The following is a 16,900-nucleotide window of genomic DNA, read 5'->3' as shown; positions in this document are numbered from 1 at the left end:
TAGTCCTCCTCCCACTGACACCAACGACGGGGCACTAGTCCTCCTCCCACTGACACCAACGACGGGGCACTAGTCCTCCTCCCACTGACACCAACGACGGGGCACTAGTCCTCCTCCCACTGACACCAACGACGGGGCACTAGTCCTCCTCCCACTGACACCAACGACGGGGCACTAGTCCTCCTCCCACTGACACCAACGACGGGGCACTAGTCCTCCTCCCACTGACACCAACGACGGGGCACTAGTCCTCCTCCCACTGACACCAACGACGGGGCACTAGTCCTCCTCCCACTGACACCAACGACAGGGCACTAGTCCTCCTCCCACTGACACCAACGACGGGGCACTAGTCCTTCTCCCACTGACACCAACGACGGGGCACTAGTCCTCCTCCCACTGACACCAACGACGGGGCACTATTAATCCTCCCACTGACACCAACGACGGGGCACTATTCCTCCTCCCACTGACACCAACGACGGGGAACTAGTCCTCCTCCCACTGACACCAACGACGGGGCACTAGTCCTCCTCCCACTGACACCAACGACGGGCACGAGTCCTCCTCCCACTGACACCAACGACGGGCACGAGTCCTCCTCCCACTGACACCAACGACGGGGCACTAGTCCTTCTCCCACTGACACCAACGACGGGGCACTAGTCCTTCTCCCACTGACACCAACGACGGGGCACTAGTCCTTCTCCCACTGACACCAACGACGGGGCACTAGTCCTCCTCCCACTGACACCAACGACGGGGCACGAGTCCTCCTCCCACTGACACCAACGACGGGGCACGAGTCCTCCTCCCACTGACACCAACGACGGGGCACTATTAATCCTCCCACTGACACCAACGACGGGGCACTATTAATCCTCCCACTGACACCAACGACGGGGCACTATTAATCCTCCCACTGACACCAACGACGGGGCACTAGTCCTCCTCCCACTGACACCAACGACGGGGCACTAGTCCTCCTCCCACAGACACCAACGACGGGGCACTAGTCCTCCTCCCACTGACACCAACGACGGGGCACTAGTCCTCCTCCCACTGACACCAACGACGGGGCACTAGTCCTCCTCCCACTGACACCAACGACGGGGCACTAGTCCTCCTCCCACTGACACCAACGACGGGGCACTAGTCCTCCTCCCACTGACACCAACGACGGGGCACTAGTCCTTCTCCCACTGACACCAACGACGGGGCACTAGTCCTCCTCCCACTGACACCAACGACGGGGCACTATTAATCCTCCCACTGACACCAACGACGGGGCACTATTCCTCCTCCCACTGACACCAACGACGGGGAACTAGTCCTCCTCCCACTGACACCAACGACGGGCACGAGTCCTTCTCCCACTGACACCAACGACGGGGCACTAGTCCTTCTCCCACTGACACCAACGACGGGGCACTAGTCCTTCTCCCACTGACACCAACGACGGGGCACTAGTCCTTCTCCCACTGACACCAACGACGGGGCACTAGTCCTTCTCCCACTGACACCAACGACGGGGCACAAGTCCTCCTCCCACTGACACCAACGACGGGGCACTAGTCCTCCTCCCACTGACACCAACGACGGGGCACTAGTCCTCCTCCCACTGACACCATCGATGGGGCACTAGTCCTCCTCCCACTGACACCATCGACGGGGCACTAGTCCTCCTCCCACTGACACCGAGGCACTATTCCTCCTCCCACTGACACCGACGACGGGGCACTATTCCTCCTCCCACTGACACCGACAACGGGGCACTATTCCTCCTCCCACTGACACCGACGATGGGGCACTATTCCTCCTCCCACTGACACCGACGATGGGGCACTATTCCTCCTCCCACTGACACCAACTATTTCTCCCCCTACTCCCACAGAGCACAGTTCAGCCCCTTCAAAGTCTAAAGGACAGTAAACTGGCTCTTTCTTTAGAAAGTTTGGCAACCCCTGCTCTAGGGAGAACGAAAAAGATTTACTTACCCGATCCTCTGCTCCTAGACCAATCCCTGCAGCCTATCCCCCCCCCCCCCCACACACACCAGTGGTCTAGGTTCCTGACGTCAACAGGACCAGAGGAGGGTCCATAGCCCTGCACTGACATAGATCAGTAGTCACCAACCTTTTGGACCACTAAACTCACAATTTTGAATCCCACGGACCATGTACATGAATTTTGCATGCCTTATACACACAACGCTCTGACTCTCTGCATCACACTGCTGCCTTCCACAGACTCCTCATTGGATCTCACCTCCTTGTCCAGCTCTGTGCTCCCTCCCACAGTCTGTGATCAGCGCTGCCACTGGAAGTCCCCTCCTTCTTCACCTCCCGCTCTCTGCATTACTCGCGGCGCCTCCCTCTGAGCCCACAGGAGTCAGAACTACAGAGGAGGCATCGGGTATCAATGCGCACCGACAATATTGACTGTCAGCATGGATTGAGAACAACACTGTTGGCAACAGTGAGTGGTATACATCTACCACAATGTCCATTTGTGACAGAAACCCAGGGGACCACCAAACTTTTCTCGTGGACTATCACTGGTGCACAGACCACTGGTTGGAGACCTCTGGCATAGAGAACATTCCAAAGCTGGAACAAGGCGGAGTGCCACCTGCTGGAGAAGTAGAACTCTTCCCTATATCTGTGTTGAGCCTCATTTTTATCTCATATAGTAAGAGGAAGCAGCTCTCCTATAAACCCTTATATCCCCCTCTGTCTATCCCATTCCCTACATGTCTGTCAGGATATACAAAACTGGAGCTCCTCTATAATGCTGTGCACCATTGTCATGTATGGTACCAGTATACACACTCACCTTCTATATTCCTCTCCCTTCCTTCTCAGCTATGTCACTCAGTATTCCTCATGTACAGCACCTTCTCCTCCCTCTCCGGGTGCTGGAACGTCACGTGACATCACCAGCGCACCGAGCCCACGTGTCTGTGTTGTGTGTGCCTGTACGTGCTTCCGGTGGGCAGCGCGTGGAACTTCCGGTCCGGTGTCTATTGTGTTCTGTGTGATCAGGCTGCAGAAGGAGATCTGTGTCCGGGTTCGGTACGTCGTAGGGGATCGGCTATGGAAACATAATGTATTTATATGTACTGTTTGTGTGTAGGGGGGATTGTATGGTGCGGAGGGATCTCATACTCTATGCTGAGAGGCCATAGAGTGCATGCTGTCTGCAGACACGTGTGCTAAACAATGGCTTCCACTACAGTAGTGTAACACTGCAGATCTGAAGTCCATCCTAATATAGATCTTATGATTGATATATATATATATATATATATATATATATACACACTGGGGTAAGGAGAGGAAAAAAATGAATACACAATATTGTGATTGAGATGTTCAGGAAGGCAATTAGTCCATAAAAAGAACATTTTCTGTTCATGCTTGCACACAGATATAATCCCTGAGGTCCAGTTCACATTAGGCGATTTGGTACTATGGGCAGAATCGCTACAATTCCAAAGATGCATGTTTTGGCATTATTATTCTTAATACAGTGCAGTTTTGTTGCAATTGTGCAACAGAATTGCTGCAAAAATGTGTTTCAGAATTGTACACCCACCCCAAAAAAAGGTGCAGGAGATTCTTTTGGGCGACAAATACGCATAGGGCAGCCCATTGAAGCGAATGTGCGAAACACGGAAATGCATGTAAGTCACAAGAGGGAACGCTACTTCCTACTAATGTGAGATCTGAACAGGGCCTAACTGATGTTTATACACAGGATCTCGCTGGCAGAAATATCTTGACTAAGGGTTCATGGACAATATATTCTTTTAGCCTGGGTTTACACTACTGTGGTGCGAGACACCGCATGTAATGCGCAGAGGAATCGCAGCACATTCCTGTGCAAATTACTTGCGGTGTCTCTGAAGTGCCATGGATTTGTATGGCTCAAATCATACCACATTCGCACCAATTTGGTGCGGGATCCTTTTTTTTTTTTTTTGTCTGCACCAGAATCGGATCGCATGGGTGTGGCGGCCTGTGCATTGTGGGCGCACGGGTTCCGCCCCCCCCCCCCATCCATGCGCCCATCCCCTTTCAGGACACCGGACGTATGGATTCCTATGGCGGGAGGGGGTGGTACTTTTTGAAGCACCTGATTAGAACCGAATGCTCTAATAGGCTTCAAAATAGGGTGGGTTTGGAGCACAGAGAGTGGGCCTGCCTAATTGTGTGACGATAGGAAATTAATTTTCGCTATTTTCACACTAACCTTCCCCTCCACCAATCCGGAGGCAGGGCGTCAGACCTGTTTCCTGATTAGCCAAAGCGTCAGGCCACCCTATTGGATGCCTGGCGCTTAGGAAGAGGAGCGGAGGTTGCCGCCGCTCTTGTGCACTTGAAGAGGAGCTGCCAGGGGGTCTGTCAGAGCCGCGAATGGGGGGGGGGGGGGGGGCACAAGTGGCTGCATTTGATGGGCACAGTGAGGCTGCAATTGATGGGGGGGGGGTTCAGTATTTTTCAGTTTGTTTGCACCCCCAAAAAAATTTTGAGCACCAGCCGCCAATGGTGAACACCCATGGGATCCGATTCTGCAAATTGTGCTGCGTTTTGCAAACCGATTTGTAGGGTAAATTTGCACCGCATCTAGCTAAGGCCCCCCCCCCCCCCCCCCCCCCCCGTTCACATCAGGGGGATTTAACATGTCAATTTGCAGCCTATTGCCGGAAATGGCACCGTCCGAATCAGTGCAACGCCGACTTTACAGTGCCGCATCGATTTCCAAAAGTAGTTCCTGCACTACTTTTCACGACTTAGGCGGAGTTTTCAATAGACATCTGTGCATGAACCCGCACTGATGTCTTTCAAAACGCGCAATGAAATGCAGCTTTGAAATGGTGCGAGTTCAGCTGAACTCGCATCATTTCAAACCCGCCTCCAATGTGAACGTACCCTTAGATGCCTGTAGTGGCAAGAACAAAATGTGGTAAAAGCCCTTTGTCATCAATGCATTCTGTTCGCCTGAATAATTCTATTCAATGGAATTTATTAACGTGTATAAACATGCCTAGTGTTAATGCGTGTCTATGCGCAGTGATGTGGTTTTTTTGTTTTTGTTTTTTTTTTTCTGCTTTTAAATGCCTGTAAACACCTATGTGTGCATTGGCACATAAGCTAATATAGAGGGGGCGTTTAGAAGTAGAGAAAAAAGTCATACCTGTTAAAAGGGCATTTTTGAGCTCAAGTGTGCTTGAGGCCTAAAAAATACAGATTATGTTTTGTAAAGACCTTGTGTTAAACGTGTATACGTGTGTAACATTTTTTATCCTCTTCTGGCTGCCAGTGTTCTAATTTACACATATGTGCTTGTAGATGCTTACGTCAATTACTGCACCCAAGGTAAAATTTCCAATGTATTTTTTTGTTGCGGCTCTGAACACATCACTGCATTACAGACCTTTACACAGCTTTGTGTATTGTCCCATGAACACGAATACACCTGTATTCAGAGCCATAAAAAAAAAAAAAAAAGCTACACAGTTCGGATTGTTTATTTTGCCAATGTGTAAAAGGCCTTAATCACTTGATTGTATTAAAGTGACACTAAGTTATTTTTAAAGGATAAAGCTGGCCATACATTATACAATTTTCTTATTCAATTTTGTTTTGGATTTACCTTCAACTATATAGTGCAAGGGCCTACCTGACTGCATACAAATTGAAAATATTTAGGTTTGACCTCATATTATATGGTTTTGGTAAATCTAATGGAAAATTGTATAATGTATAGGAAGCATTGCTCCCATGTTCAGCAGACCATGGGTGCAATGCAGGGCTCCTGCAGACTGTCAGTAAAAGCTGTCTGCTCGTAAAGGCAGGCAGTTTACACACTGACAAGGAGGAAACAGTGAACTACCTAGAGTGTTCAACAGCACCTTGGTAGTTCATTTAGATCTACAAGCCAACAGCTGTAAAGGCTGTCGGTACTTGTAGGTCAGTTATGCACAGAACTCTGTAAATGAACGATGTGGCTGGGGGGGGTGGAGCCCCGCATGGCCGCATTTTTGAAAATATTGTAACAGCGAATTAGAGGAGAAGATCCCCAGCTCGCTGTCACTAGATGCAGCAGGTCGGGCAGGGGCTGCAGCAGTGGGAACGTATTACATGTTTCACCCTAAAAAAAGAAATCAACTATGTTTTCTGAACTTGCAGTCCCTCCTTTTGCTGTTCCCCTCCTCCAAATCTTTTTTTTTTTTTTTCTGCCGTGATCTGACTTTCTGTTAGAGGGTGGCAACATTCGTTCTCCATAGTCCCACTGTATGTAGGAATGTAGCCACCCACTCTTGCCCACTTCTGAGATGGACTAGGGACTATGGGATTTGTAGTGTGAAAACGGGGGCTTCAGGAGCTCACAGAGGACATTACAAGGAATCAGAAAAACAGTAAAGCTGCTTTCACACTGAAAGTGCCAGCTGTTAGCAGTAAAGCGGTGCTCGTTTTAGCACCGTTGTTCAATATGTGCTTTTCGGCTGCTAGCAGGGCTCTTTTAACCAGTGTTAACCAGTGGCATTTTAGTTTTAGTCCCATTTTAGTCTTCTGCAATTGTTTTAGTTTTAGTCATATTTAGTTGACTAAATCTCCAGTACATTTTAGTCGACTAAAATGTCCTACGTTTTAGTCGACTAAAATATTTAGTACATTTCAGTAATTGCAATTTAGTTTTAGTCATAGTCTTTTGACTAAAATGGCATTTTAGTTTTAGTCTCATTTTAGTCATCTCAATTGTTTTAGTTTTAGTCGTATTTTAGTCAACTAAAATAGTATTCAATTAGTTGACTAAAATGTTTTAATTGACTAAATGAACACTGCTTTTAACCCCAAATAAGGGGTTAAAAACTCCTGTGTTGCTGCGCTTCCGAAACTCTGCCCATTCATTGCAATGGGCAGGGACGTTTTGGGAGCGCTGTATGCAGCAGTCCCAAACCTCCCCAAAGATTTGGTTTGCAGGACTTTTTCTAACCTCCCGCAAGCGCACCGCCCGGGTGTGAAAGCACCCATTGCAATGAATGGGAAGTAGTTTTCAGGCTTCTTTACAGGTGCTTTTTCTAGTGCTAAAACACCTGAAAACTGCCTCAGTGTGAACAGGGTCTAAGAGTTTATTTAGTGACAAATAATTACAGCGGATGTGTATGCATTTTGTTTTTGGAGATTAAAGATATTTAGTGTCATTTTAACATTTGCTTTTATCACCATTAAGCAAAATCAAATGCATTTTTTTTTTAGATTTTTGAGCACTAATGGTAGATCTATGTTTGTGCACAAAATATGTAAAATATATGAAAATTGGTAGTTGGGTGTAACATATGATGTTTGCAGTGTTCTGCAATAGTGGGATTATTTTAAAGCCCAGCCCTGGGGAAAGGAAAATGCACCCTTGTAGTGGGACTGCACCTGGCACTGCAAGGGACGAAATGCTAGTTTATGCCTAGGGTAAAGGGAAAGTACTTTTATTAACCCGATCCCCCTCTCCCTCAGGCAGGCTTCCACCAGACTAAAACCGATCTCTACAACCCTTTCTCCCCTATGCTCGGCAGTCACGGACCCTCTGATGTCAAGACCAATGCAGAGCCCAAAAGCCTCCACTGGGCATGGGGACGGTGAGGTACAGTCCATTGCTGGAGCATAGGGCAATAAATAAAACTGAAGCTAAATGAACATTTAAACCTTGCAGTGTGGAGGCAACACCATTTTCATTTTCCTGGATATGGTCTTTAAAATACTGGTGCTTTATTATGGTTATGTTTTGCTGCTTGTTAAGAAGAGACATAGAAGTTGGGTTTAACATTTTTCCTTTGTGTGTGCAGGTAGAGCATTCAAGACGATCCGTGCTCTGTTCTGTGTGCGTCTGTTTTCTGTCACCGCCAGAATGCCAAAACGTGGGAAGAAGGAGGATGCCAAGAGCGAAGCTGTGCAGGATGAGGGTAGGTTCAATGATGGCCATGTACAACAGGTCGGGGACTTGTTGTCTTCACGTTTCCTCATATCCATGTATGCCTTTCAGAACCTGAGAACAAGAAAGGGAAGAAGGGAGGAGGAAAGGATGCAGAACCTGTTCCCGTGTACGAGGATGCGCCTGATAATTTGACTTCTGATGATGGCAAGAAGTACACATGGAAGATAAGCTCATGGAATGTTGATGGCATCAGAGCATGGGTCAAAAAAGAAGGTGTAAACGTGAGTATGTTTATAGCTACTGTTCATAGCAAGGTGGAAAATTAAAAGGCAGCCTCCTATTTAATTTATCCATTAACTGCAAAAAAAAGAGAAAAAAAAGTATTATACTTGCATGTCCTGCCACCCATGCCTTGGATTTCCTTCTCTTCAAGAGCTACACCAACTGTAGGATCTTCAGTCTAACATACTCCCAGGAATCTTGATTGCCTGGCACCCTGCTGCTTGCTGTGGTTCCACCTGCTGGCTGCTTTATTACATTTGTGTCCTGCCAGTTGGTGGAACCACAGCGAGCAGCAGGGTGCCAGGCATCCAACACTTACAGAATTGCCAGATACAGAAGCTCCTCAAGACAAGTCCAATGCATTGGCAGCAGGACAGGGAAGTATAATACCTTTTCTTTTAAAGGTTTTTTTTTTTGTTTTTAGACAAAGCCATTAGTGGACATACACCGACGGTGATAAATAAAAAGGGCATAAAAGTTACTGAAAACTGTCCTATTATGATTGATTGCAGGGCTACAATATCCCTATTACTCAAAGTGTTTTGCTTGGTGCCTGCATGGCAGAAACATCTGCAGTTTTAGCTTAGTAAGCAGGACTTGCAAAAGGGCTGCTTTGCAAAGACGCTCACTCATTTTGCCCTGATTGGTCAAAGTGAATGTATTCGTTAACATTAGTGAATTTGGTGTTAAACATTTGACAATGGACAGTGTTTATTCAAATGTTTTGCAATGTAGCATTTGCATTATGTATTTCTTATAACAGAGTAAAACTTATTTTTTTAATTATTATTATTTTTAGTGGGTACGAGATGAGGATCCTGATGTCCTGTGTCTGCAGGAGACAAAGTGTGCAGAAAAAGCCCTTCCTGCTGACATTAAAGACATGCCTGAGTACCCTCACAAGTACTGGGCTTGTTCTAATGAAAAGGAAGGATATAGTGGTGTGGCAATGCTGTGCAAGAAGAAACCTGTAAATGTCTCCTATGGCATTGGTATGTGAAAGATCTACATTTCTTTACAGTGGAATTCATATGTAATGTGTGGTTTTATTTTTTTTATTTAAGAGCAACCTCAATGGCTTGGGATTGATTTTTATTTTATTTTCGTTTTGTAAAGTTTTTTAACTGGTGTTGAAGACCTTTGTAATACAAAGATCACACCCATTAAACTGGTGTCATGGAGCATGTTTTTTTTTTGTTTTTTCCCTCCCTTTTTTTTATTAAGAGGGCACAGCAAAAGGTGTGTGCGCTTGTCTGAACACCTGAACATAGCATTGAGAAGTAGAGATCAATGATCAGACTCATTCAAATGTGTTGGTAACACAAAATAAAACTGAAACTGCGCTTTTGGCAGAACAATACAAAATCTAAGCAAAAAGCAGCTAGCACAATATTGGATACACAATAAATAACTAAAACCACACTAAAAGACACTTAATATAATAATAAGGGAATAGTAAATGAATCATGAACCCAATAATCCTCATACAAGAAAAAGTCTGTACATTAATCAAAAAGTCCCTAAAGGCAAGTTGATATAACAATCCTGCACCAAATAGTCTGTGTAGTGATGAAAAAGGTCCAAAAAGCCTGTCACTTTTAACAATCAGAATGTTTGTAACACAGAAGCTAAGGCTGGCGCTACACTTTTAAATTCTTTTCGTTCTGTCTGCAGGAGAGCTGCACGATTTATCATTAAAAAATTGCAATCTTGATTCAAAACCCCCCTCACGATCTTAAAGTGTTTGTAAACTCTGTTACACCACTTTTACCGTATATGCACCACTTTTTCAGTATATGCGCTGTTGCCGATGTCATCGGCGCAAGCGCCCTGAAGAAACAGGCCGTACCTGGAAGTAACTCCAGTGAAAGATGTCTGCTGTGTAATCGGAGTGCTGACGCTGATTCAGGGCATCGTTTTGAGGTAAGTATTTCATAATGAGCTAGTATGCAATGCATACTAGCTCATTATGCCTTTTGTCTTGCAGGGTTTCATTTATTTATTTTTTTTGTTCTGGTTTTTCAGAGGTTTACAACCTCTTTAATCTGGCATTTCCATGATTCTATGTAAACAATGCTGTCAAAAAAAAAAAGAGCCTCCAATGTTTATCAACATTTCTCAGCGCTGAGAGATAACTATAAACAAAGTATCATTTTGTTCTTTTGGATCAAAGGGATGAACTTCGGTCTGTAAAGGAGGTCAGTTTAACCACTTAAAGAGGTTGTAAACCCTTTACTACCTCTTTTACCTACAGGTAAGCCTATAATAAGGCTTACCTGTAGGTACCGTGAATATCTCCTAAACTTGCACTGTTTAAAAGATATCCACTATATCCGTATGTACCGACGTCACCGGCATGTGTGCATTGAAGAAACGGCTCACTCATGCCGTTTCTTCAGCAGCTGTGGCGGGAGTGACGTCATTGCGGCTCCGGCCAATCACAGCGCCGAAGCCCACAAACCCGGAAATAACTCCGGGAGACATGTTGACGATCACAGTGGTGTATGGAGACAGCTGTAACAGCTTTGTTCTAAGGTAGGTATTTCATAATGAGCTAGTATGCTATGCAAACTAACTCATTATGCCTTTGTCTTGCAGGTTATGGTTTTTTTTTTTTTTTTTGGTTTTTTTTTTTTTGGTTTTTTTTTTTAATCTAGAGAGAGAGTTTACAACCATTTTAAAGACTAAACCTTTTTCTGACACTTGTTGCTTACAAGTTAAAATCAGTATTTTTTGCTAGAAAATTACTTAGAACCCTATATATATATATATATATATATATATATATATATATATATATATATATATATATTTTTTTTTAGCAGAGACTATAGAGAGAAAAAATTGCGGTCATTGCAATATTTTATGTCACACTGTATTTTCGCAGCGGTCTTTCAAACTCAATTATTTGGGGAAAAATACACTTCAATTAATTAAAAAAAACAACTAAACAGCAAAGTTAGCCCAATTTTTTGTATAATGTTAAAGATGATGTTACGCCAAGAATTGTTATCTTTAATCTAAACAAAAGAATTGTGATTTCTCATTTTTTTTAGAATTGTGCAGCTCTAGCCTGCAGGTTGCAAGTTTTCTGCATTTACGCTATGAAGCACTCATGCGCTAATCTTCCACAAGTTACCCGCTATCATGCTCTGACAGTTGGTGCCTGTCAAAATACCCGAATAGTGGCTACATTACATTGTATGCAGCTACTTTTCACCCAACAGATTTCCATCTGGCCCCTGTTGATTTTTTTTTCAAAGGATGTCAGGCAGGAGGGTGAAGACAGTGTGAATTCCATCTAGTTCATCAGGAACTGGCCAAAATGTGATCAGTGTACAGCCAGTTTAAGAATGGATAAGTAAATGTGAGAAGGCGCTTAGATCTATTTTAAACCTGTTTACTAGAAAGGAAAACACAAAATAATTGTATACAATATTTCATTTTGATTTGTAATCTTGGTAATCCTAAAAAAAAAATCAATAGAAGAATTATTATTATTATATATTTTTTTTGTGTGTGTGTTTTTCCCCTCCCTGTAAAAATGGGCATATTGGTTTTTGTTAATGCAGTTCTTAACTTTTTGTGTTTTTTTTTTTTTTCATTAGGAATTGAAGAGCATGATAAGGAAGGCCGTGTAATTACTGCAGAGTATGAATCCTTTTACTTGGTAACTGCTTATGTTCCCAATTCCAGTCGTGGCCTGGTACGTCTAGATTACCGTCAACGCTGGGATGTAGACTTTCGTGCTTACTTGAAAGAATTGGACAGCAAAAAGCCACTTATTTTGTGTGGTGACTTAAATGTTGCTCACCAGGAGATTGATCTAAAAAATCCCAAAACTAACAAGAAGACCCCTGGTTTCACCCCACAGGAACGGGAGGGATTCGGAGCTCTGTTGGCTGAAGGCTTCCTGGACAGCTTCCGTGAGCTGTATCCCGACAAGCCATATGCCTACACCTTCTGGACCTACATGATGAATGCTCGGGGCAAGAATGTTGGCTGGAGATTGGATTATTTTGTCCTGTCAAAAGCCTTGCGGCCATCCTTGTGTGATAGCAAGATCAGGAGCAAAGCTCTTGGGAGTGACCACTGTCCTATAACCCTTTATATTGCTATATAAAGGAAATAAGTGGTCACTTCCTGAATTCAGTATATGGTCATTTACCTAGTACTATGGCCACTTAAATGTGACATAACATGGCCATTGCACCAGATAAATGTCTGTTATACATTGTTATAGAAGTGTAGTTGCTCAGTTAAACTTGTGCTTGATGAATAAGTGTTTCTCCTATATACAACCAACATAAAGCATGAAGAAAAGTCTTGTTGTTGACTAGCAGGGGCCCGTTCAAATATAGCAATTTGGACCTTGTTCTTTTTTTTTCCCCATTTGGCCCTTCCAGGCTAGTTCTTTTCTTCATATGGTCATGGAAGTGGTCATGGAAGTGAGTGTCCTAGCCCCTGAACAAGCCAAACTTGATGGTGCTTTCTCTTCAAATTGGGCTACATCATACACTTTCATTACAATGCAGTCAGCAATGAGCTTGAAACTGTTTCATTACCTTCTAGTCATTAGATTAGAGATTAGTGATTAGAGGATCTATGTTTTGTTCTAGGAAGCCTGTACCAAGACAGATAAGAAGGCTGCCATTGCTGAACTCCTTCAGTAAATGTTAGCTGCCTGGCTGTCTCCAACTTCATCACTTATAGTCACTGACCTGGAACTAATGTACAGATGAAAAAGTTACCTGTGTAATAGCCAGGCAACTAGCGTTTTCAAAAGAAGTCACGTGTGGCAGCCTCCCTTTTTGACAGATTTCCTTTAAGTCAAACTGCTTTTTAAAGTATATATTGCAGCAGCTTAAACTAAACCAGCTGCATGAAGTGCTCAATGGGTTTTAATGCTGTAGTTAGCACTTGAAAGCTACACTATTAGAGTAAATGAAACCATAGACTGGTTTGCGATTAATAAAGTTTTTGATTTACCGGGGTGTTTCAGGGTACTCTGTTCCAATGCGTTTTTGTTACTGTAGCCTTTTCCCAGCTTTGTAGTTTTTATACATGTACCTGAATAGCCTACCTTGTTCCTAGTTTGTCTCTACCCTTTCTGAATAAGTTTGATATTTAGTGACCAAACTGTTTTATATCACTTGTACTTTATGCAACTTCACACTAAGTTAGCTTATGTTAGAATTTTTAACAAAGGAATGATAATAATGTTTTTGTCCTCTTTGTTAAAACATACATTTGACTGGTCAGATAATTGGCAGCAGATTATAGAGAGTGAAGTTTTGTTAACTCGTACAGACCGATCAAATCTGACTACACTAAAACCTGGGTGCTGAGTCACGGAATAATATTGTTTACAAATGTGCCCCTACTGCTGATTATATATAAAAACTATAGTACAATGCTAAAAATGGCATCTGCTTTCTGTGGAATAAGGCCTCTTTCACACTGAGGTGCTTCTAAACTGCCAATAAAACACTGAGCACTTTTGGAGAGCTTTTCAGGCGCTTTTGGAGAGCTTTTCAGGTGCTTTTGAAGAGTTTTCCATTCAGTTCAATGGAGAGGGGCGTTTTTTCACCGCACTGCCCCAGTGTGAAAGCATTCATTGATTTTAATTGAAATAGTTTTTCGTGAGCTTTTCAGGCGCTTTTTTTTAGTGTGAATGCGCCTGAAAAGCGCATCAGTGTGAAAAGGGTCTTAGGCACACTTCATTCCTAAGCCAGGTCTTTAGTTGTGCTGGGCTCCCAGATGACAGTAAAGACTCATCAGAGGATCAAACACTATCTCTGCCAATTTTGGCTGAACTGCTTATTACTGTTTCTCATCGAGGTATACATTTGTTCTCTATGCATCCCCCTCAAGAGACTTATGAAAAGAGCTGTATATTTTCCTGTTGTGAATGAAATAAAAAGGAATGACTTGTGGATTTATCATGATGGTGGCCTGCTTTATTAGCTACTTGTTTTTATCTGCTTCCTGAAACTGTCTTTCCAGTGAGATTGGCCACATTAGCTGCACAGTATAGGGTTGCATGCATACAGGTGTATTAAAATATTCCCATCTACACTTGATTTTTCTGCCAGAAGCTTCCCAAAATATCCACTGTAAGGACTCTTAGCCTGGGTTCACACTATACCGGGCTGCGGATCGCACAGGAGCGCTGTGCATCCCTGTTCCCCATTTCAGGGACGAATCAGGGACGATTCTGTGCCTGAATTCGGCCCTGAAACGGAGCCAAAGACGCACAGCGTTTTTGTGCAGTGTGCTCCGCAGCCGTCCCGGAGATATGTGAACCGGCTCCATAGGGAGCCAGTCACATTCTCCTACTATGCGAATTAGATGCGGGGAAACGCATATCTAATTCGCATAGGTGTGAACCAGGGCTTAGACACAGGTGCCTGAGCCCATTCAATGTAAACTTCATCCTGCCTTGGTAGTCCAGGTGCCACCTACAGACTCCCATAAACATTAACTGCTGCAGCCCCGGAAGATTTTACCAGAGCACTTTTTACGATTCGGCACTGCGTCGCCTTAACTGACAATTGCGCGGTCGTGCGCCCTTGTACCCAAACAAAATTGACATCCTTTTTTTTCCCACAAATAGAGCTTTCTTTTGGTGGTATTTGCTCACCTCTGCGGTTTTTATTTTTTGCGCTATTATTTGCTCAATTTTGAAAAAAAAGCAATATTTTTTACTTTTTGCTATAGTAAATATCCCCCAAAAATATATAAAAAGACAATTTTTTCCTCAGTTTAGGCCGGTATGTATTCTTCTATATATTTTTGGTAAAAAAATGACAATAAGCGTATATTGGTTTGCGCAAAATATATAGCGTCTACAAAATAGGGGATAGTTTTATGGCATTTTTTTTTTATTAGTAATGGCGATCTGCGATTTTTTTTTTTTTTTTTTTTTTTTTTTTTCCATTTTTGACACTATTTTGGGACCATTGCCATTTATACAGTGATTAGTGCTATTAAAATGCATTGATTACTGTGTAAATGGCAGTGAAGGGGTTAACCACTAGGGGGCAGTGAAGGGGTTAAGTGTGTCCTAGGGAGTGATTCTAACTGAGGGGGCTGGACTTCAACACACAAGACAGCGATCACTGCTCTCAATGACAGAGAGCAGTGATCTCTGTCCTGTCACTAGGCAGAACGGGGAAAATGCTTTGTTTACAAAAGCGTCTCCCCCGTTCTTCCTCTCCGTGACACGATCACGGCACCCGGCAGACATCGAGTCTGCGGGACCCATGGTCACGAGCCGAGTGCCCGAGACACCGCTCCTTAAAGGGGATGTACCTGTACGCCCTTTTGTCTACCAGTGCCATTCTGCCAACGTACATCGGCGTGCGCTGGTCGGCAAGCGGTTAAAGTGGTTCTAACGTCAGAAGGTTTTTTTATCTTAATGCATTCCATGCATTAAGTTAAAAACTTCTGTGCATAGCAGCCCCCCCCCCCATATTTACCTTGATCCAGTGATTTTGCACGAGAGCCAATGGCACCCGCTGTTGTCCATCAATGTCAGTGAGCCAATGAGAAGAGAGAGGGGGCAAGGCCAAGTTGTGGTTCCGTGTCTGAATGGACACACAGAGCAGCGGCTTGGCACGGGTGCCCCCATAGCAAGCTGCTTGCTGTGGGGGCACGCGGCAGAAGGGAAGGACCTGAGAGGAGGATCTGGGTTGCTGTGTGCAAAACCACTGCACAGAGCAGGTAAGTATAACATTTTTGTTATTTTTAAATGGAAAAAAAAAGGAGACTTTAGTATCAGTTTAAAGCGGTAGTAAAGACCGCTTGGTAATTTTTACCTACAGGTAAGCTTATAATAGGGCATACCTGTAGGTAAAATGAATATCTCCTAAACATGCACCATTTAGGAGATATTCAGCCTGGATGCAGCCAGTTACGTAACTGGCGCATGCGCTCTGAAGTTCCTGCATACCTTTTCGGGACTTCAGCGCTTTGTGCCGGAGCCGAGGGCTCCCGCACGCATGCATGGGAGTGACGTCATCGCGGCTATGGCCAATCGCATTGCTGGAACGCACAAACCCGGAAGAAAGACCGGGGGAAGATGTCAACCCTCTTAGCGGTGGCAGCGTGCCTGCCAGAAGGATTCATTTGTAAGGTAAGTATTTCATAATATGCTAGTATGCGATGCATACTAGCACATTATGCAATTGCCTTACAGGTTATTTTTTTATTTTTTTAGCAGCCGCAGTTTACTACCGCTTTAATGACTGCACGTCAGGTAGGGGGTTAAAGCCCTTAAAGTGATTTTTGATGCTTAAATACTTACGTTTATGCACATTTACATGCATATGGCATTTAGAGACATGTGCAGGTATACACATTCTATTGGCTAGAAAATTTTCATTTAATCTAGCCACTAGAAGAAATTTATGTGCACATTTACATGCATTTCTGCATACGCTGTGACAGCAAGTTCCCAAGTTCATGTTTGGGGCATTTTTTATGCCCCTGAACACTAATCTAAAATACTGATCTAAACTCACAATGTGCATGGACACATTGGCTAAAATAGAGCTATGAAATAGAAAAAAAAGAAGAAACTGTGCTAAGATGAGTGTATCTACAAATAATAATGACTATCAAAAAATGGAAGCAGCGATTCTCCTGCGTAACATCAAACAGTGAAAAATGTGAGAAAAAA

The 16,900-nt window shown here is 44.0% G+C and overlaps 2 protein-coding genes across 2 annotated transcripts in view; one reads left to right on the top strand and one right to left on the bottom strand.

Annotated features, from left to right (window-relative positions):
- Window positions 1-2,988, bottom strand: part of OSGEP (O-sialoglycoprotein endopeptidase) — a 29,788-nt gene extending 26,800 nt beyond the window's left edge. The window contains exon 1 of the mRNA XM_073631378.1: window positions 2,836-2,988. The gene's annotated coding sequence lies outside the window, so the exon portion shown is untranslated. The remainder of the gene's footprint in view (window positions 1-2,835) is intronic.
- APEX1 (apurinic/apyrimidinic endodeoxyribonuclease 1) lies at window positions 2,922-14,160 on the top strand. Its single transcript, XM_073631392.1, has 5 exons — window positions 2,922-3,074; window positions 7,847-7,963; window positions 8,044-8,216; window positions 9,017-9,209; window positions 11,826-14,160. The coding sequence occupies exons 2-5, from the start codon at window positions 7,909-7,911 to the stop codon at window positions 12,338-12,340; spliced, it is 936 nt and encodes a 311-aa protein (XP_073487493.1). The 5' UTR covers window positions 2,922-3,074; window positions 7,847-7,908; the 3' UTR covers window positions 12,341-14,160.
- Window positions 14,161-16,900: the final 2,740 nt, after the last annotated feature.

The sequence above is a fragment of the Aquarana catesbeiana genome, linkage group LG01 (genome assembly GCF_042186555.1).
Source record: "Aquarana catesbeiana isolate 2022-GZ linkage group LG01, ASM4218655v1, whole genome shotgun sequence".
Classification (NCBI taxonomy): domain Eukaryota; kingdom Metazoa; phylum Chordata; class Amphibia; order Anura; family Ranidae; genus Aquarana; species Aquarana catesbeiana.
The sequence above is the reverse complement of the archived record's forward strand: the minus strand, read 5'-3'. Positions and strand labels throughout refer to the sequence as shown.

Coding starts and splice junctions, on each gene's coding strand:
- APEX1 (XM_073631392.1), top strand. CDS start 7,909: ATGCCAAAACGTGGGAAGAAGGAGGATGCCAAGAGCGAAGCTGTGCAG. Junction 8,217..9,016: donor TCAAAAAAGAAGGTGTAAAC/GTGAGTATGTTT, acceptor TATTATTTTTAG/TGGGTACGAGATGAGGATCC. Junction 9,210..11,825: donor AAATGTCTCCTATGGCATTG/GTATGTGAAAGA, acceptor TTTTTTCATTAG/GAATTGAAGAGCATGATAAG.